This window comes from Mauremys reevesii, linkage group 24, assembly GCF_016161935.1.
Source record: "Mauremys reevesii isolate NIE-2019 linkage group 24, ASM1616193v1, whole genome shotgun sequence".
NCBI lineage: Eukaryota > Metazoa > Chordata > Testudines > Geoemydidae > Mauremys > Mauremys reevesii.
Window position 1 is genome coordinate 21,937,652 of NC_052646.1, and position 19,686 is coordinate 21,957,337.

Genomic DNA, 19,686 nt, shown 5'->3' on the forward strand with positions numbered 1-19,686 from the left:
ATATTTTATTCATTGGCCTGGGACAAACCCCCCCCCCCCCCGCGCGGTCCCCTTCCCGGATTCCCCAGGGCTGCAGCCTCTCCTCCAGCCGATTGCACAGGACTGGATGGGCTTCACGTTCAGACACTGGGTTCAGCAGGGTTCTCTCTGGGAGTGGAGTGGGGTCTAGTTAGGGTGACCAGATAGCAAGTGTGAAACATTGGGATGGGGTGGTGAGTAATAGATGCCTATGTAAGACAAAGCCCAGAATATCGGGACTGTCCCTATGAAATCAGGACATCTGATCGCCCTCAGGGGAGGGAGAGTCAGGAGCCAGGACTCCTGGGTTCTTTCCCAGCTTTGGGCCACAGGGTGGCCATGGGCAAGTCACAATCCTCAGGTGTATAAATAGGGGAGCTGAGAGGAGGAGTTGGGAGGCGATTTTACCTCTGTCCTGGTGAGAGGGATCCTGGAATCCTGTGTCCCGTTCTGGGGGCGCATGTGGAAAAGCTGAAGAGGGGACAGAGAAACGATCTGTGGCTGGAGGAAAAGGTCTGATGGGGAGAGGTGGACGCAGCCCAGTCTCCTGAGCTTCTCAGATGAAGGTTGAGAGCTGACTTGGTTCTGGGGTCTGAGTGCCGCCCCGGGGAGAAATCCTGCGAGCTGAAGCCTCTGAGCTAGCGAAGAAAGGAGGAGGAGCCGGTGCTGGGGGCTGCAGGCAGACAAATCCCAGCTGAGACAGAAGGCACCAGTCTGACATTGAGGGGGCGTCACTAGGGGAACAAATTCCCGAGGGCCGTGGCTCCATCTCGGACCCAGAACGGGGCCCTTTCTGGAAGGGGCTTTCACCGAATGCGGTTATTGGGCAGTGCAGGGTCACTGGGTGAAACTCGCTGGCCTGCGGTGTCCCCTCTGGGGATGGGGAATGGCCCCTCTGGCCTCAGAATCTATAAAAACGACAGTTGCTCCGCGTGTGGTTTCCCCACCCGTTGGGTGTAAGGAAGGCGGCTCAGGCTGGCAGCTTGTATCCTGGAAAGGTTTCGAGCGTCACCTGGGCATGAGCTTCCGGCGCGATGCTGTAGCGAATCATAGAATCGTAGGACTGGATGGGACTTCGAGGTCCTCTAATCCTGCCTTGAGTGCAGGGACTGGACGAGTTATTATCCAGACCATCCCTGACAGGGATTTGTCTAACCTGCTCTTAAAAATCTCCAGTGATGGAGATTCCACAACCTCCCTAGGTAATTTATTCCAGTGCTTAACCACCCTGACAGGTAGGAAGTTTTTTCTAATGTCCAACCTAACCCGCCCTTGCTGCAAGTCCATTGCTTCTTGTCCTAGCCTGAGAGGTTATGGACAATATCTTTTCTCCCTCCTCGAAAGCTGTTATCCTGTCCTCTCTCAGGCTTCTCTTCTCCAGACTAAACAAAACCAATTTTTTCAATCTTCCCTCATAGCTCATGTTTTCTAGACCTTTAATCATTTTTGTTGCTCTTCTCTGGGCTTTCTCCAATTTGTCCACATCTTTCCTGAAATGTGGGACACCATACTCCAGTTGAGGCCTAATCAGCATGGAGTAGAGCGGAAGAATTACTTCTCGTGTCTTGTTTACAACACTCCTGCTAAGACATCCCAGAATGATGTTTGCTTTTTATGCAACTGTTACACGGTTTACTCATATTTAGCTTGTGGTCCACTCTGACCCCCAGATCCCTTTTCGCAGGACTCCTTCCTGGGCCGTCATTTCCCATTTATTGTGTATGCAACTGGTTGTTCCTAAGTGGAGGACTTTGCATTTGTCCTTGTTGAATTTCATCCTATTTACTTCAGACCATTTCTCTGGTTTGTCCAGATCATTGTGAATTTTAATCCTATCCTCCAAAGCACTTGCAGCCCCTCCCAGCTTGGTATCGTCCACATACTTTGTAAGTGTGCTCTCTGTGCCATTATCTGAATGATTGAGGAAGAATATTGAACAGAACCCGACCCAGGACCGATCCCTGTGGATAGCTGGCAGTAAATCTGTATTCATTAAGGATTAGTGTGTCCTTTGTATAGTCGTGGCTGCGAGGGACATGCCCAGCGCCCATGGTGCTGGGCATTGCACAGACCAGTCTAAAGGCCACCTGAGCACAGTCGAGGCAGGGGAATGCGCTCAGGTCCCCAGAGCCCTTTGGGGTGACTCCCTGCCCCCATCCCGGATTGGAGATCACCCCCTTGAGACAGTTGGTGGCCAGGGAACTGCCTCCTGCCAGCCCACAGACGCTGCAAGTCTCGTGTTTGGTTCCCTGCATCCTGGCAGAGCTGGGGATGTGAAGGGCTTCTGTGTCGGGGTCTGTGTGGGCTGCTCACCCTCTGCAGAAGTGCCGAGAGGCTGCATTTGGGGGGAGAGACACATGATGAGACAGTCCCTGCCCCGCAGACCTGAGGGCCTCAGTGCGCGTTAGTGTCATCCCTGTGTTAACGCTCGGCTGCAGAGGATGAGTCGCTGTGTGTCGTTCCCTGGCCTGGGTTATTCATAGATCGTCCAAGCCAGAAGGGACTGTTGTGAATATCTTGTCTGACCTGCCGTGTGAGGCCAGCCAGGAGGGCAAACTAGTTAACAGTGGGCCCCTATCCATTCTTGTAGCTAGAGCTATTGGGCCCCTGCTCCTCCCAGAGGCAGGGAGGGAACCCAGGAGTCCTGGCTCCCAGCCCCCCTGCTCCAACCACTAGACCCAACTCCCCTCCCAGAGCCGGGATAGAACCTAGGAGTCCTGGCTCCCAGCCCTCCCTGCTCTAACCCACTAGACCCCACTCCCCTCCCAGAGCCGGGATAGAACCCAGGAGTCCTGGCTCCCAGCCCCTAACGATGGCTGGAGTGCCGCCTCCCCCACCTATGCATGGGTGTCTCTTGTCATCCTCTCTTCCCAATGCCTGTTTCCATCCGGCTGCCGTCCCACCCCACGCCCCTGCCTCACACTTGAACACCCAGAACTTCAGGGCCATGTCAGTCCCCCTCCCCCTGGTTGGCCAAGACGCACCCCCAGTGCCTGAACTGCCCAGTGGGAAGGGGCCTTTTATATGTAACCTGCCTCTTCCTGCTGCTGGAGCCGGTAGTGAGCCGTCCGTGCTGCGGTCCACAGAGCTCTGCAGCCTGCTGCTAGCCCCCATCCTAGCTCGCCCACTGCGGGTGCATGCAGCTGCTGGGGGAATTGGCCGGCTGCTGCTGTCTGATCCTGTTGACTCAGCTGGAGGCCCCGTTCCTGCAGGGAGAGGGAAAATCAGAGACAGTCCTGCTCCCCCTTCTCTGTTCACTTCATCCTCCCCAAATGTTCCTGATGAGGAACAGGTGTCTCTTGCCACCACAGTTTGGGGGCGTGGGCATGGCTGGCAATACCAGCTGCTTGCCTTTACCTTGTACCTGCTGTGCTGAGATGCGGCTGCTTCTGGGGTGGGGCATGGGGGCTGTTTATACAGGGCTGTCTTGCCTGGCGCTGAGATCCCCCTCGGGGAGGGGGGGCATTTAATAGCAACACAACAGTGCTATTTAGCAACGTAGATTTGAGAAGGGAAGAGAGAGGGAGGTTTGGGTTAGGGACTGTAGTTATAAAGCCAGGAAAAAGGGGTTAACCAAGCCCCTGCTAAGTCCAGGTTGATCTCAGCTCAGTCGGGGTCTCTGGGAGCTTCCCCGAGCACTGGAGGAGATAATGCAGCTCTGCAATTACCCTCTGCTGCCTCCTTTTCAGTTTCAGGTTTTTGTTTTTCCCCTCATGTAAAACTGAATTTTTAATGCTCCCGCCTCACGCTTGATCTGGTTTCTTATTAAATTAGGGGCCGCTTCATTCACGCTCTTCGAATTAGACTGACTGTGGCGCGCAGCTCGAGATGGCTCTGTCGCTTCCCATTACGGGCAGGGGGTCTGCGTGCCCGGCTCACTGGGATAATTGTCCTACAGAGGGACGAATCCTAAGAGAGGGCTCTGAAAGCCGGGGCGGAGCGGAGAGGGGCTTGGGGGTGGGAGTGTTTGCCAGGCTAGTCCCTCAGCAGCTATGGCTATTTTTAAACTATCTGTGTGTCTGTCCCATTGGCCATGTGTCCTCTGTGTGCCTCTTTCTCTCTTGCAAAGATCCCTTAGCTGACTGGGAACAAAAAAAGCCTTTTCTTCTGCAGCAAAATCATCAGGCAAAAAATCTGCCTGGAGCCTTTTTCCTCTCTCGTTTCTCAAACTGATCTTAGTGGAGCACAGAGATGGTGCAATTAGGGTTTGTTTTTCCACAGGGCTAAGGGGCCCCACTCCCCCTGCCGCGCCGGGTGCTGCACAGACCTGGCCCTCCCATGCGAAATGCAGTGGAGGGACTGGGCATGATTCTGGTGGGGGGGGGTGGGGTGGTGCCAGCTGTGTTGGGTGCTGTACAGGCTCCCACCAGCCGAGATCGAAATGGGTCCCTCCCATTGTGCCGGATGCTGTTCAGCCCCCCAAGTAGAGATCAGGGACCTCTATTGTGCTGGGTGTTAGCCCCCCCGGCTGAGTTTGGGGGCCCCCCATTGTGCCTGGTGCTGCCCCCCTTGGCAGAGATCAGAAGGGCCCCCCAGTGAGGCTCGGTGCTGGGCAGACACATACCTAGGTGTCAAGTATCAGAGGGGTAGCCGTGTTAGTCTGGTTCTGTAGAAGCAGCAAAGAATCCTGTGGCACTTTATAGACTAACAGACATTTTGCAGCATGAGCTTTCGTGGCTTGCATCCGAAGAAGTGGGTATTCACCCACGAAAGCTCATGCTACATACCTAGGCGCAATCCTTGGCCCAAAATGTTCACAGTCTAAGTGGCCCAAGGCAGAATCATCTCCCCATGTTACAGCTGGGAAGTGAGATTCTGGGAGCTGCAGGGACTGGCCCTGGTCACACGGGGAGCTAGCAGCTGGGCTGGGGAAGTGAACCCAGGTGTCCTGAGCCCCAACCCACAATGCGAATTCTCTTTGAAGGGGCTGAAGAGGGGAAATTGCAGCCCAAAAGGTTATGGTTTGGCAGAGCTAGCGGAGGGAGGGAGTCGTGAGTGGCTCCCACAGCCAGCCTGAGAGAGGGGTGCTGGGAGGGGGGTGGAGTCTAGTGGTTAGAGCCGGGGGCTGGGACTCAGGACTCCTGGGTTCTATCCAGGCTGTGGTGTGCTGAGTCAGGCCAGCCACAGTGATTAAAGTATGACGACTTCTTTCCCTGTCCCTGTTCAGGGAGTGGGAGCTTCCCCAGCTCTGATCTCTCTGTCCTTTACTCCCTGCTGACCCAGGCACGTTGCTTTCCCTTTTCTGCATTGGGTGTGTGTGTGTGTGTGTGTGCGCGCGCGCACGGAAACAGTGTCCCATGTCCTCCCAGCCAAACAGGAAGGCTGCTGTGGCAGGGACAATAGGTTACTGTCTGTGAAGCAGAGGAGCTGACCCCTTACCCAGCAGCCTGGAAATGCTGGGAGAACTGGGCTGCAGGGGACATGCAGCCTGTGTGTGTGTGTGTGTTGGATTTGCATCCATGTCCCCCAAATCCCTGCCCAGATACCACGCTCTGAGTGCCCCCAGCCTGGATGGACACAGGCTCACAGCTCTGCTGGAGGAGGAGAATGGGCCAGTCATTAAGGGGGCTGGACTGGGAGTCAGGACTCCTGGGCTCTGTCCCCAGCTCTGGTGGTGTCTAGTGGTTAGAGCAGGGGGGCTGGGAGCCAGGACTACTAGGTTCTCTCCTGGGCTCTGGGAGGGGAGTGGGGTCTGGTGGTTAGAGCAGGAGGGCAGGGAGCCAGGACTCCTGGGTTCTCTCCTGGCTCTGGAAAGGGAGTGGTGTGTAGTGGTTAGAGCGGGGCTGGGAGCTAGGACTCCTGGGTTCCATTCATAGCTTTGCTGCCAACTCACTATGTGATGGTGGTGAGTCATTTACCAGCTGTGTCTGGTGAGTAACAGGTTTTCTGAGGTATGAAGCATTTATTAGCAGTTTGTTTCCTCCCCCCGGGGCCAGCAGGGAGCTGCTGCCACTGACGGCACCAGGCCTGGGTCTGGCACACGGCTGTAGTACAAGGTGTTGGTTCGTTCCCGTGAGGTTGTGGGCCTGGTTGGGGTGGGAGCCGTGATCTCTCGGAGGATAGGTGGGGCTGTGTGTGAGAGTCATACCAAGGGGGAATCCCCATCTGGGAGCAGTGGGGGCGGGGGGGAGCTGGCTCAGAGTGGGCTGGGTCAGGGAGGGAGGCACGGCTTTTCCTATCCATGGGGTATTCTAAGTCTTGCAGTGGTCTGGGACGGGGTGTGCGTGAGGGAGGTGGTGGCTGGCAGGCCTCGTACTGCTGTCTGCTCTGGGAACGGGTGTCGGGACAGGCGCAAGGAGATAAGCTGCAGCTCTGGGGCAAACCCAAACCCATCCCAGGACACCCAGAGAGCTGGCACGACTTCAGCTGAAGGGAGGAAGCCGTTGTGTGAGAGCGTTGGACAGGTGTGTATCGGTGCATGCAGGTGTGGGGGTGTGGCTAGAACGTGTGTGTGTCTGTGTCGCAATACAATGGCACGTCGGACAGACAGATGGCCAAGGGAGCCAGGAGTCCTCGTTTCTATCTCTGGGAGGGGAGTGGGGTCCAGTGGGTCAGATCAGGAGGGTCTGGGAGAGGAGACTCCTGAGTTCCATCCCAGCTCTGGGAGCGGCGTTGGGTCCAGCGGCTGGAGTAGCCGTTCCCTCCCCCCCGCTAACTGGCTCTGTCTCTCCCCACCTAGTGGTGCTGACCCAGCGGGTGAAGGTCCGGAATGAGGTCACGGGCTACGTGGGCGATGAGGCCATGCTGCAGTGCCTCTTCCCCGCCTCCAGCCCCGACATCAAGGTCAGCCAGGTTACCTGGATGAAGGAGATGGGCGGCAAGAAGCAGAACGTGGCTGTCTACCTCCCGGACCACAAGCCCAACTTCCCCTTGGACAACAGCGGCAGGATCCGGTTTCTGAACGTCTCCCTGCAGGACGCCACGCTGATCATCCAGCCCTTGCGCATGAGTGACGAGGGGACCTACGTCTGTGAATTCGCCACCTACCCTCATGGCAACGAGGACGGGGTCACCACGCTCAGCATCCTGGGTGAGGGGTGCACAGGGTCTATCCCTGGGGGCGCCCGAGATGGGGAACTGGTTGTGGGGGGGGGAATGGCACATGGGGTCCTTCCCCTCTAGGGTGTGCCAATCCCGCCCCAGGCAGGGGACTGGTGACGGGGGTGGGGAACGAGATACAGGCCTTCCCCTCTAGGGGGCGCTGGCTCTGGTCTGGGGAAGGGCGTATGGGGCTGACGGTTTGGCCTGCGGGTCCCATCTTCTCAGTGAATGGTCTGTGAGGATGCCCCTGGGATCAGATGCAGCCTGTGCTGCTCCCAGGGCAGGGGAAGTGGTGAAATCGGTGCCTCGGGGCTCCTCGTACCTGTGTCTGACCTGGGCAGAACTGCCTGTGCTAATTGCTTTAATTAACGATGGGGAAAGCATCATAAGGCATGGCTACCGAGGCGCGCTCGGTGGGCAGCTGCTGGGAGAGGGATTTTCAGGGATGGGATCTTGGCTAGGCGGGGGGGCTGGGACTCAAGACTTCTGGTTCAGCTCCCATGGAGCTTGTCCAAGTCCAATCTCCGTGCAGCGCCCGGTGCGATGGGGCCCCCGATCTTGGCTGGAGGAGTCTGGGGAACCCCGCTGGCTAACCCTGCCTTCTGGTTCCCCCAGCCAGGCCCACCAACACGGCAGAGTCGCGGAAGGTGGTGGTGGGTAACACCACGATCCCAGTGGCTGTCTGCACCTCAGCCAACGGCAAACCCCCCGCCCACATCAAGTGGGACGCCGCCTTCGACGGCATCTACAATGCCTCCGAGGTGACCAACGGAGACGGCACCGTCACCGTCACCAGCCAGTTCAACATGGTGCCCACGGTGGAGGCAGACCAGCAGCAAATCACCTGCATCATCAGCCAGAGGACACTGGCTGCGCCGGAGAACATCCCTGTCACGCTGTCCGTGCTGTGTGAGTGACGGGGCCAGGGCTCCTGGATCCCATCCCCAGCTCTGGGAGGGGGGTGGGGCTGGGAGCCAGGATTCCTGGGTTCTCTCCCAGCTCTGGGAGGGGAGTGGGGGCTGGTGGTTAGAGCAGGGGAGGCTGGGAACCAGGACTCCTGGGTTCTCTCCCTGTCCCTGGTGGGGGAGTGGTGTCTAGCGGGATAGAGAGGGTGGGGGCCAGGACTCCTGGGTTCTCTCCATGGCTGTGGGGTAGGCATAGCTTGGGCCCCAAAGGCAGCTGGCAGAGTCTGACCGACCCCTCTGCTCTCTCCACAGACCCGCCACAAGTCACTATTGATGGCTATGATGACAACTGGTACGTGAGCCGGAGTGAGGCTGTGCTGAGATGCGCCGCCAAAGGGAACCCCAAACCCACCCATTACTCCTGGAGCACGTGAGTCCCTGCACAGGCCCATGGGGGAGGAGATGCTGCTGTTAGACCCCCCCCCCAAACACACTGGCCGACTCCTAGATTGGGGTCTGGTGGGTTAGAGCAGGGGGGTTGGGAGCCAGGACTCCTGGGTCCTGTCCTTGGCTCTGGGAGGCAAGTGGAGCCTAGCGGATTAGAGCAGAGGGGCTGGAAGGCAGTGTTCCCTCTAATTTTTCCCACCCAGGTGCGGAATGAATTTTGTTATGTACACAAATATGGAGGTGATGTGTGACCCATCACCTCCATATTGGTGTATGGTACATAACAAAATTCGTGTGAGGGTGGGGCTGAGGGGTTCAGAGTTATGGGAGTGGGCTCAGGGCTGGGGGAGGTGAAGTCTCCAGCTGGGGGTGCAGGCTCTGGGGTGGGGCCGAGGATGAGGGGTTTGGGGTGCAGGCTGCCCTGGGGCTACGGCAGGGAGAGAGGACTCCCCCCCCCCAGCCCTCTCTCCCTGCAGCAGCACCTGGGCTTGTGGGGGAGGGGTGCCTTTCCCACAGCCGTGGCACAAGCCGGGACTGGGTTGGGACCGGGGGAGCGGTGCGTCTCCCTCAGCCACAGCAGGTCTGAGGCAAGGCTGGGTTGGGTCCGGGGCTGGGGGAGAGAAATCTCTCCCCGCTGCAGCAATGAGCACCTGCACAGTGCTTAATAGGGTGCTGCGCGGCTGCACAGCTCAGAGGGAACTTAGGCTGGGAGCCAGGACTCCTGGGTTCTGTCCTTGGCTCTGCGAAGGGAGTGGGGTCTAGCGGGTCAGAGCAGGGGGGCTGGGAGCCAGGACTCCTGGGTTCTCTCCCTGGCTCTGAGGGGGGGAGTGGGGTCTAGCGGGTTAGAGCAGGGGTTCTGGGAGCCAGGACTCCTGGGTTCTGTCCTTGGCTCGGGGGGAGGGGAGTGGGGTCTAGTGGGTTAGAGCAGGGGGGCTGGGAGCCAGGACTCCTGGGTTCTGCCCCCGTTGTGGAAGAAGGGATGGTCCAGGGTCCAAAGGGATTACATTGAAAGGTGGGGTGGCAGGGCCTGGGTCACGGTGCTGCTCCCATCGGGAGGAGGAAATGAAAACCTAAACCAGCTCGCAAACCTGTTTTTCTAGGTTGTGAGAGGCCTCAGGTCCTGTTCTGCTGGGTAGCGCCAGGCTAGCAAGGGGCCCTGGCAGTGTCTGTGGGCGGGCCCCTCACCCTGGGCTGGCCTGTCCCTGTGGAAGTCTCGGCTGGCTGGGAAGGGGCTGTCTCTTTCTGTCCCTGCTTCTTCAAGGCCTGGGAGGCTGATGGGTCTGAACTAGTTCATCAGCCCCCCGCCCCTGGGAGGAACAGCTGCACCCGACCCCCCACCCCCAGCCACTGCTAGGTCAGGGCAGCCAGCTGCTGGGTCACTCGGAGGCCGGACTGAAGGGAGAGTGGCTGGGGGTGGGGGTCAGTGCCTGGCAGCCATGCTTACTTTGCCCATCAGAGGGGTTATCTGGGGGGCCCCACCCAGCCCCTGGCACAGAGCTCAGAACTGTTGTGCCAGTGGCTGCCCACCGCCCCCTGGGTCTCCCTCTGCCCCCTGCTCCTCATGGTGGGATGGCAGCGAGTATCTTAGGGGTTGTTCTTGCTTTGAATGCACACCTGGAGGAGTCAAATGGCTAGAGCAGGGGGTGGGGCGGCTGGGAGCCAGGACTCCTGGGTTCTATCCCCGGCTCTGGGAGGGGAGTGGGGGCTGGTGGGTTAGAGCAGGGGGTGGGGGGGCTGGGAGCCAGGACTCCTGGGTTCTTTCCCAGCTCTGGGAGGGGAGTGGGGGCTGGTGGGTTAGAGCAGGGGGTGGGGGGTGGGGGCTGGGAGTCAGGACTCCTGGGTTCTTTCCCAGCTCTGGGAGGGGTGTGGGGTCTAGAACATAGAGCATGGGAGGGGGCTGGGAGCCAGGACAAACCCCAGGTCTGAGAAGGATGTGGGGTGGGTGTGCTGGGAGTCAGACCCCCTGCCCTGGTCTCTAACCAGTCTCTCCCCTCCCCTCCCTTCCCCCAGCCCCAGTGGGTCACTGCCCTCCACGGTGCAGGTACAGGGCGACCGGCTGGTGGTGCAGTCAGTGGATGTGGCTGTGAACACGACCTTCATCTGCCAGGTCACTAATAGTGTGGGGACGACACGGGTGGAGCAGACGGTCCTGGTGCGAGGTGAGTGCACGGGGGTCCTTCCCCGGTGGCTGAGAATGGGCGGTGTCCCCTCCCCCAGCAGGGTGACTGGTGTGTGATCTGGGTCTAGGGTCTGTTCAAAGGGCTGGAGGAGCTCAGGGTGGGGGTGGGAGGCTTGTCCAGGGCTGGGGGGGGGGTCTGTGTGCCAGGGGGTGGGGGGCTGCCAGGGGAAGGTGGCGGGGTCTCATGCAGGGATATTGGGGAAGTTCCAGGGGGTTGGGCTCCCAGGAGTGCGGGAAGGGTGTCTCTTGTCATGCCCTGGGAGGCGAAGGGGCCCATCCTGTGGGGGAGGAGGTGTCCCTGCAAATGCCCCCCCTTCACCCCCTACTTCATCCCCTCTCCCCACAGCATTGCTCTGGTTCCTGCTTGAGCCCATGCCCTGTGAGCGAAGGAGGGGCTGCGAGGGGGTGCAAAGACCCTGCTTAATGGGTGGAAGCTGCTTGGGGAACGTGTTACACCTCATGGTCTTTTCTGGGGGTGTGGTGGGCTCTCCCCACTCCCTCACCTCCTCAGGGGTCCCACAGCCCGGGAGCTGGGGTAATCTCCCCCAATGAGTCGGGGCGAGGCTGGCCTCAGGACTCCTGGGTTCTCTCTCTGGTTCCTAGGGGTGGGAGGCGGAGTCTAGTAGATTAAGCTGGGGGCTGGGCTGGGCTGGCGTCAGGACTCCTGGGTCCTGTTCCTGGCCCCTCCTGCTGTTACTGCTCTGGTGGTGACTGGGCAGCATTGCGGGGATGGGGATGCCTGTGACTGTCCTGTGCCAAATAATTATCTGCCCTGAGGATTTGCACCCAGGTGCGAGGCTCCTGCAGCAGCCAGGCTTTGTGGGCCATGCAGCATGCGTGAGCGTTAGCATGGGGTCAAGGGGGGACAGTTAATACCCACGTGCATTGTGGGAGGGCAGGGCAAACCAGGTGCATTGTGGGGGAGTGTGTGTGGCATATATCGCTAACCAGGTGCATTGTGGCGCAGGAGATGGGGGATGTGCCATTAGCCAGATGCGGGGCAGAGGGGGAGGTATGTGCCAACAGCCGGTTGCATTATGGAGAGGGGGATGGGGGCTTGGTGTGTGCCAACAGCCAGGTGGGGTGGGGGTGGGGCATGTGCCAACAGCCAGGTGCATAGTGGGGGATGGGCATGCAGGGGCCCGGGTGCATTGTGGGCTTGGGCAGGGTGTGAGTTTGTGGGCACTGGGCAGAGTGGGGAAGGGAGGGGAGACCCCGTCTTGGCCCCAGGAGGACCCGGCTCTGCATGGAAGCGCCGCCTCAGATGACAAAGGGGTCGCCACGACCCTCCCCCTCACCCCCAATGGCTCCATCCGCGGCTCTTCTGCCCAGCGGCACGTGGCGAGCAACACCCCCTCCCCTGAAGCTTGGAGAGTGACCCCCTGCCCCCATCTTTTCTCTACTCCAGAGCACCCCGTGAAGCTGCAGAGCAGCGCCGGAGCCATTGCTGGGGGTCTCATCGGGGGCATCCTGGCCCTCGCCCTGCTCGGGGCTCTGGTATTCTTCCTGCTCCGCCGGCGCCACGCCCGACCCCCTGTCAAGGGTGCCTATGACCCCACCACCCGCGTCTTTGGTAATGGGGCCGCTCCGCCCCCCAACTTAATCTACCGCCCCAACTCGGAGCTGGACCGGCCCCTCAGGGCCACGCCGGGTGAGGGGGCCCCCGGGGAGCGGCCCGGCCCCTACAGCTACCCCGGCCAGCGGCATGAGGAGGATGAGGAGGAGGAGCGGCTTGACGAGGTGGGGCCCATATTGCGGCTCAGCGCCCACCCCGGGCAGGGCGCTCCGAGCGGCTACGAGGACGACGACATGGAGTCACAGCACGACGGGTCCATCATCTCCAAGACGGCTGTCTACGTGTGACCGCCCTGCCCTGGGGGGAGCCGAGATAATGGCGGGTGAACCCCTCGCAGGCGAGGACAAGAGAGTCTGGGGAGCAGAGACGGATTAACTCAGGGGGCTGCGGAAACTTCCAGGGGGCGACAGGCTGCTGGGGGGCCATGGATGCCGGACTCCTGACTCGTGATCCCGCCAGCCCCAGGCAGTAGGCGGGTCTCGGCTGCCTGGCCAGGTGGGGGGAGATGCGCCCTTGTGTTGGGGGAAAGGCTCCGTTGACACCCATGTGCTGGGATGCGGACGCTGTGCTCTAGGTGAACACATGGGGCGGGGGACCCTGGAGTGCTGGGGAGGGGGGCAGGAAGGTTCGTGCTGATGCCTTGGGTTCTGTACAATACAGTAGTTCCTGAGCCAGGGGGTGGGGGATGGGGGAACACAGACCCTCCCCCTTTAAAAGGTGACCCACGCAGCTCCCTGGATTCAGGATGTGATTTGCCTGATTCTGCGCCACCTGGAATGAGAGCGGGAGAGTCGGTGTGATTCCCTCCCCGTTTGGGGGGCTTCCTCGAGGCGCAGCCTATGTCGGTGACCTGCCCTAGCGAGTGCCGCTGCTCCATTGTCTGCCAGTGTCTGAGACACACACTGCTTACACCCCTCCCTGCACTGTTCTCCCCGTCCCCCCGCTGTGTCTTACGGTGCCAGCTCCTCCACCCCCCCACCCCCGTGTAAATATCCCGAGCCCCCGAGAGCGGTTATGTTCCCAGTGTACTGGTTGCTATGGCACCATCACCCGTCTGTCTCCATTCTGTGTGTAATAAAGTCTCCTTGGAGCCCAGGCCCAGCCCTGTCTCTTCTCATTGCTGGGTGGGACGGGGGCTGAAAAGAGTGTTGATGGGGGCTTGCGGGGTGGGGCACAGCACCAAGGGCTGCGCAGGTGGTGAGGGGAAGAGTCTGCATTGTTTGGGGGGGCACGTGCATAAAGGCAGCTGTGTGCGTGGCCAAGGCGGGCGTGCTGGGGGGGTGCAGTGGCACGGGGGGCGTGCTGGGGGGGGCGTGGGGCCAAGGCGGGCGTGCTGGGGGCGGGGCCAAGGCGGGCGTGCTGGGGCGCGGGGCCAAGGCGGGTGTGCTGGGGCGCGGGGCCAAGGCGTGCGTGCTGGGGCACGGTGCCAAGGCGGGCGGGCTGGGGGGAACAGTGCCAAGGCGGGCGTGCTGGGGGCTCATAGAGGAGGTGAGTGGGGGAGGGCACGTGCATTACTGCAGGGCAGTTGGGGGGGGCGCGGGGCCAAGGTGGGTGTGCTGGGGGTGCAGTGGCAAGGCGGGCGTGCTGGGGTTCATAGAGGAGGTGAGTGGGGAGGGCACGTGCATTACTGCAGGGCATTCTGGGGCGCGTGGCAAGGCGGGCGGGCTGGGGGTGCAGTGGCAAGGCAGGCGAGCTGGGGGGCAGGGACGGTGCCAAGGCAGGCGTGCTGGGGGCTCATACAGGAGGTGAGTGGGGGAGGGCGCGTGCATTACTGCAGGGCATTCTGGGGGGGGGCGCGGGGCCAAGGCAGGCGTGCTGGGGGGGAACGGTGCCAAGGCAGGCGGGCTGGGGCGGTGCCAAGGCAGGCGGGCTGGGGGAACGGTGCCAAGGCGGGCGTTCTGGGGGCTCATAAGGAGGTGAGTGGGGAGGGCGCGTGCATTACTGCAGGGCATTTTGGGGCGCGGTGGCAAGGCAGGCGTGCTGGGGGTGCAGTGGCAAGGCAGGCGAGCTGGGGGGCGGGGACGGTGCCAAGGCAGGCGTGCTGGGGTTCATAGAGGAGGTGAGTGGGGAGGGCACGTGCATTACTGCAGGGCATTTGGGGCGCGGGACAAGGCAGGCGTGCTGGGGCGCGGTGCCAAGGCGGGCGTGCTGGGGGGCGGGGCCAAGGCGGGCGTGCTGGGGGGGCGCGGTGGCAAGGCGGGCGTGCTGGGGGCTCGTAGAGGAGGTGAGTGGGGGAGGGCGCGTGCCTTACTGCAGGGTGGCCGTGGGAGGGAGCCGGCCGGGGGCACGCTGGAAATGCATTGTTAGCAGGATGAGGGGTGTCTATGGGGTATTGTGCTGGAGGGGTAAAGAAGCGGGGGGGGGTGTATATGGGGACAGCGAATCACCAACCATCTAGAAATGGCCAGAAACGACTTCTGTGGGCAGGAAAAAAACCCAAACTTTCCAACTGAAACAGCTGGTGCTTTTCGTTGTGCGGTCACAGAAATTTCCTTTTTAATCAACACAAAACAAAAAATCCCCCCCCAGGGGGAGGGGTGGGAACATCAGACCCCCCACAGGTCACACGCAGTGTCTGGGGCGACGGGACGCGCCAGTGGGACCTGCTTCCCAAACCCAGCCTGCTGTGGGGCGGTTGGAAAACCTGAGAAGTGCCCGTTTTATTGGTAGTAGCCAGGTCGGTGGCCGGCTCAGGGGGTCGCCCGGCTCTGTCAGCACCGCACTCCTTCTGCCGTTTGTCTTGTGCCCGGCTCCCTGTTGTGCCTTCCTGCTCGTCTGACGGGGGAAGGGTCGGCCTGGGGGCCCATTGCCTCTGGCTGGGGACTGGGGAGGCCTGTGGGTGTTGCTGCAGGTGTCTGCGGTTTCAGGCCTGCGTCACCACAAGCGGCATCCGCTCAGGTGTGAAATGTGGTTTATGGTTCGTGCAGAGGAGCTGGGGCCAGATGTCAGGGGTGGGGGAGCCGGGACACCAGTAAGGGGCCCCCAGACTGGCTTGCTCTCCTGGGTTCTGTATTGGGGCTCCTCCCCCCACTCCTCCCTTTGAGGGTCCCTCCCTAATTCTCTGCTGCCCCCCCTCCCGCTGCCACCCCCCTCCCCCACTGCCGGGAGCCCCCTAATGCTTTGTGACCTGGGCGGCGAGTGCCGCCCACCCAGGCTGGAGGAGCTGGGGAGACACGGGCTCTGTGATCTGTTGTGGGACCTGTCCCCTCCAGCCCCCATGCTGCTCTCGCATGGCTTTGCAGGCCTGGGGCAGCCCCCCTCCAGCCCCCATGTCCCTTGGGAGCTTGTGGTGTCAGTTCAGCAGTTCTGCGGTTGGTTTTTGGCTGACCTGGTCCTGACCTGGCAGCTCCGGCTTTGAAGAGACAGTTCCCTAATCCGACCTCACAGCACTGGAAAGGCCTGGGACCTGCCCCCCAGCCCAGGGTCCGAGCTGCTGCCTTTGGGCTGAGGCTTGGCATCTAGCAGTTGCCAGGTGAGGGCCCGTCTAGCCCAGCATCCTGTCTCCCATCTGGTGCTGTGTCAGAGGGGAGGTGCGAGACCCTGCAGGGTGGTGACTGGCCACTCCCCGCACCCCTCAGGCAGGTCTCATCCTGACCCTCCCAGAGATCGGTGTCACACCCGCGCCGGGGTGTATAGGGGGGTTAGTACCTTGCCAGAAGCTGCTGGTGTTTTCCCTGGGTGACTCCCCATGTCTGGGAGCAGCGAGTTCCGAGTCGCTTCCTTTCATCCGCTGGGAATCTCCTGCCTGACGTCCCCTTGGCTAAGCCAGGGGTTGGGGCAGACAGGGACCCCACCCCCCGCAGGAGCCTCAGTCTTGCTGACTCACAGCAGGGGGCTCGCCCGGCTGCAGCCCCAAGGGTAGAATGGGGCGGGGGGCTGAGGGCAGCTTTTGTAGGTGCCTAAAGACCAATTAACTGAAGCCCTCCCAAGGGCTGGGAGCTGAAGGGTAACAGCAGCCGTACTGGGGCCATTCCCCTTTTACATGAGTGCAGCCCCCCCATCCCCGCAGGGGACCGGCCCTGGGGAGCTGAGGCTGAAGCTGCCTGAGCTAAAAATAGCACCTGCCCCTCTCCCAGCCCTGGGCTGGGCTCTAGATCTGGGGGGATGGGCTGGTCACAGCCTGCGGGGTGGGTGCAGGCTGGGGGAGGGCATGCCAGGCAGGGTGCAGGGACGGAGCATATACCAGGTAGGGGACTTTGTGTAGGATGAGGTCATGACAACCGGAGGGGTGTTTGCTAGGCAGGGGGTCTCTGTGGGGTTGGTGGAGTGCATGCTAGGCAGGGGGTCTCTGGGGGGTTGGTAGGGTGCATGCTACACAGGGGGTCTCTGTGGGGTTGGTAGGGTGCATGCTAGGCAGGAGGTTGGGATGGGGTGCATGCTACACGGGGTCTCTGTGGGGTTGGGGTACATGCTAGGCAGGGGTCTTTGGGGTTGGTAAGGTACATGCTAGGCAGGGGTCGGGGTGGGGTGCTGACTAGGTAGGGGTCGGGGTGGGGTGCTGACTAGGCAGGGGTCTTTGGGGTGGGGTGCATGCTAGGCAGGGGTCTCTGTGGGGTTGGTAGGGTGCTGGCTAGGCAGGCGGTCTCTGTGGGGTTGGTAGGGTGCATGCTAGGCAGGAGGTCGGGATGGGGCGCATGCTAGGCAGGGATCTCTGTGGGGTGGGGTGCATGCTAGGTAGGGGTCTCTGGGGTTGGTGGGGTGCATGCTAGGCAGGAGGTCGGGGGGGGGGCAGGGGGAATGGCAGTCAGGTGCCGGGACTGTGCTCAGCTCCATGCCTGCCACTCTCTGCAGCCCAAGGGGAATCCCTTGGGGTGAAGGCAGAAGTGAAAGGGCGAGTCCTCAAGCACCGGTGGGTGACGCCATCCCCGTCTCTGCCCGTTCCTGGAAGTCCTGTGACTTCCTCTCTGCAGCTCTCCTGCGCTGTGGACGTAGTGTGGTGTATAAATAGCCCATGTTTATTCCTGGCAGAGAAGTGGGACTGCAGGGAGAAGCGGGGATTTCCCCAGGGCTCAATGGCAAGTGGAGGATGCCTGGAGGTTAGAGACACGTGTAGCCCATCTGTGTGTGTGCAGCGCCTGGCGCGGGGGGCTCCTGCTCTGTGACCTCTCTCTGGCATCTGTCTGAGCCTGTAGGGGTCGCACTCCATGTCGTGTAGCTTTTCTTCCAAAAAACCGCAGGCTACAACTTCCCTTTTGTAAAGTGTGCAAGCGGAGCCCATCCCATCCCATCAGCCCGTGACCCCGGGAGCTGGGGGTTATGGGATGTCCCCCCCCACCGTGGCCCATCTCTCCCAGGGGTTGTGGAGTTAGCAGGGACCTGTTGGATTCTGCAGCTGCCTGTAGCAATTGCTCAGCTGCTGAAGGATCAGCAGATGGTTCAATAATGTGTGGACCCTTTGGATCCACCTGTAGCAAGCGCAGGTGGGGCTGACCAGGAGCGAATTCCTGTCCCACTTGGGCTCTTCCCCAGTGACTGTAACTGCGGAGTCACACGGACAAGTTTGTTTTTCTGTTTATGCAAAGGGGGAAACACCAAGCCGAAGCCTGGTGTCCTATTTCGGTTTCATCAAAACATTTCTAGGGAAACACCATTTCCCTCCCCTCCCCCCCTGGCTGTTTCCTGCCAAGAGAGGGGAGGGTGGGAGAAACTGTTCAGCCAGCTCCTACCTAGTGCTGCGCAGCCGGGGAGAAAAACGCGCTTTGCTGTCCCGCTCCTCCCCCAGCGGCTGTCCCCACACACAGCGCGAGCCCCCTGCAGACTCACCCCTGCCGGGGCTTTGCCCCATGGGCCCACCCTAAGGAACGTGAAGGCTGGGGGGGGGGGGGGTAGCAGGGGATGGAACTCTGGGCTCCTGGGCAAGGGCCTAACCATTGGACAATCCTGCTTTCCCTTTAGGAGAGGGTCACTAGCCTGGCATCCTATCACCCTCCCTGCCCAGTGCCTGTGGCCTCTGGTAATGTGCCCCTCAAGGAAGTGTCCTCTGATCCCTGAATCTCGGGGTTGGGGAGCTGGGGGACTGGGGTTTGCAAAGTTGGAGGTCTCAGCTGGGGGAGTCTTGTGGCCCCACAGCCCAGGAGGGAGCTGGGGGATCTCAGCTAGGTGGGGTCTCTGGGCCCCAGAGCCTGGGAGATAGGAATGGGAGAGTTCACAGCTGTGGGAGTCTTGGGGCCCCACAGCCCCAGAGAGGACTGGGGGGTCTCAGCTGGGGGTGGTCTTGGCCCCAGAGCCCAGGAGGGAGATGGGGTCCCAGGCCCATGGCACCCGTGGGGGCAGGGGCTGAGGGGCGGATGAGAGCTGGGCACACCCCAAGGCTGAGGGTGAAACCTGCAGTTCACCAGTCCAGCTGCAGTTGCGCACGGCCACGCAGGGGGGTGCTGAGTCTGGGGTCTCGTAAACACCAGTTTGGAGCCCATGGGGGGGGGGCGCACTGATGCTTGGGGGGGAAGAACCAGTGCTTGTCTGCAAGTGGGGGGATGGGAGCTGTGGGGGGGCTGGCTGCACGCCAAGGGAGTCGGACTTTGCTCCCACGGGGGAGTAGGTGAGATAAGATAAGGGGACTGCTGCATTCCCAGCCCTGGCGATGGGAGGAGGCGATGGGGGGCCCTGGGTGAGTGTTTCATTGCTTTGGTATTTCATCTGCACACAGTAAAACTTGGCTCCGATTTCCCCCCACGTCAGCGGCGGGGGAGGGGGAACGCTGAGACAGCCCCTCCCCCGGGGAGAACTGATGGGTTTGGGATCCCATGAGTCACCTGCTGCCATCCCGGCACAGGCACCAAAGGCCTCCCCCCCCCCCCCCCCAGCAGAGACCTGGCTGTGCCCTCAGGAGTGGGGGCTAGTGGTTAGAGCCGGGAAGGGGGCTGGGAGCCAGGACTCCTGGGTTCTATCCTGGCTCTGGGAGGGGAGAGGTGCTAAGTACTGAGCATCTGCCCTGTGAAAAACCAGGCTCCTTTTTCAGGGGTGTTGAGGTGGGTGCCCAAAATTACCAGGCCCTTTTGGAAATCTCGGCCACTGTCTGTAACGTGGGGAGAGTGTTGTTCTTACTGACGTGTGTTGTGGGAGGCTTGAGAGGCGCAAGTGTGGGGGCCTCACGGGGTACCAGGCACTGCACAGATCCCAGCTGAGACGGGGGCTCCCCGTCAGGCTGGGTACTGAATCGTTCCTGCTCGAAGTCGGGAAGACAGCAGAGCTCTTACCCCATTTCCCAGCTGAGAACTGGCTTCCGAGAGAGGCGGGGACTGGACCAAGGTTAGCCAGGGAGTCAGCGACAGCTGGGAACAGCACCCAGGAGTCCTGAGACCCAGCCCTGTTGCTTACGCTCTACCTACCCTCCCCGGCAGAGGAGGAGACTCCACTGACATAAACCGCCCTGGGCAGCCATAGGAGCTGGCAGAGTTCGAGTTACAAGTGCCGGTTAAAGCCTCTGCCTTGGGTCATGTCAGCTCTCACCTGGTGAGAATTGAGGGGCTTCCCCATGGCCAGGGACCCCCCATAACGGCAGGGCTTCCGGGGCAGCCTTT

General features: G+C 61.1%; 1 protein-coding gene across 2 annotated transcripts in view; it reads left to right on the plus strand.

Moving 5' to 3' along the window:
- NECTIN2 (nectin cell adhesion molecule 2) overlaps positions 1-19,686 on the plus strand; it is a 33,234-nt gene that overhangs the window by 8,901 nt on the left and 4,647 nt on the right. Inside the window, exons 2-6 of one of the 2 annotated variants that reach the window (XM_039512880.1) lie at positions 6,698-7,048; positions 7,675-7,968; positions 8,277-8,394; positions 10,422-10,570; positions 11,999-13,261. In XM_039512880.1, the coding sequence (XP_039368814.1) occupies positions 6,698-7,048; positions 7,675-7,968; positions 8,277-8,394; positions 10,422-10,570; positions 11,999-12,453 (1,367 nt within the window). In that variant the 3' untranslated portion in view covers positions 12,454-13,261. Of the gene's footprint in view, positions 1-6,697; positions 7,049-7,674; positions 7,969-8,276; positions 8,395-10,421; positions 10,571-11,998; positions 13,262-19,686 lie in introns of those variants that run through there. The other variant, XM_039512878.1, reaches the window with a different exon arrangement.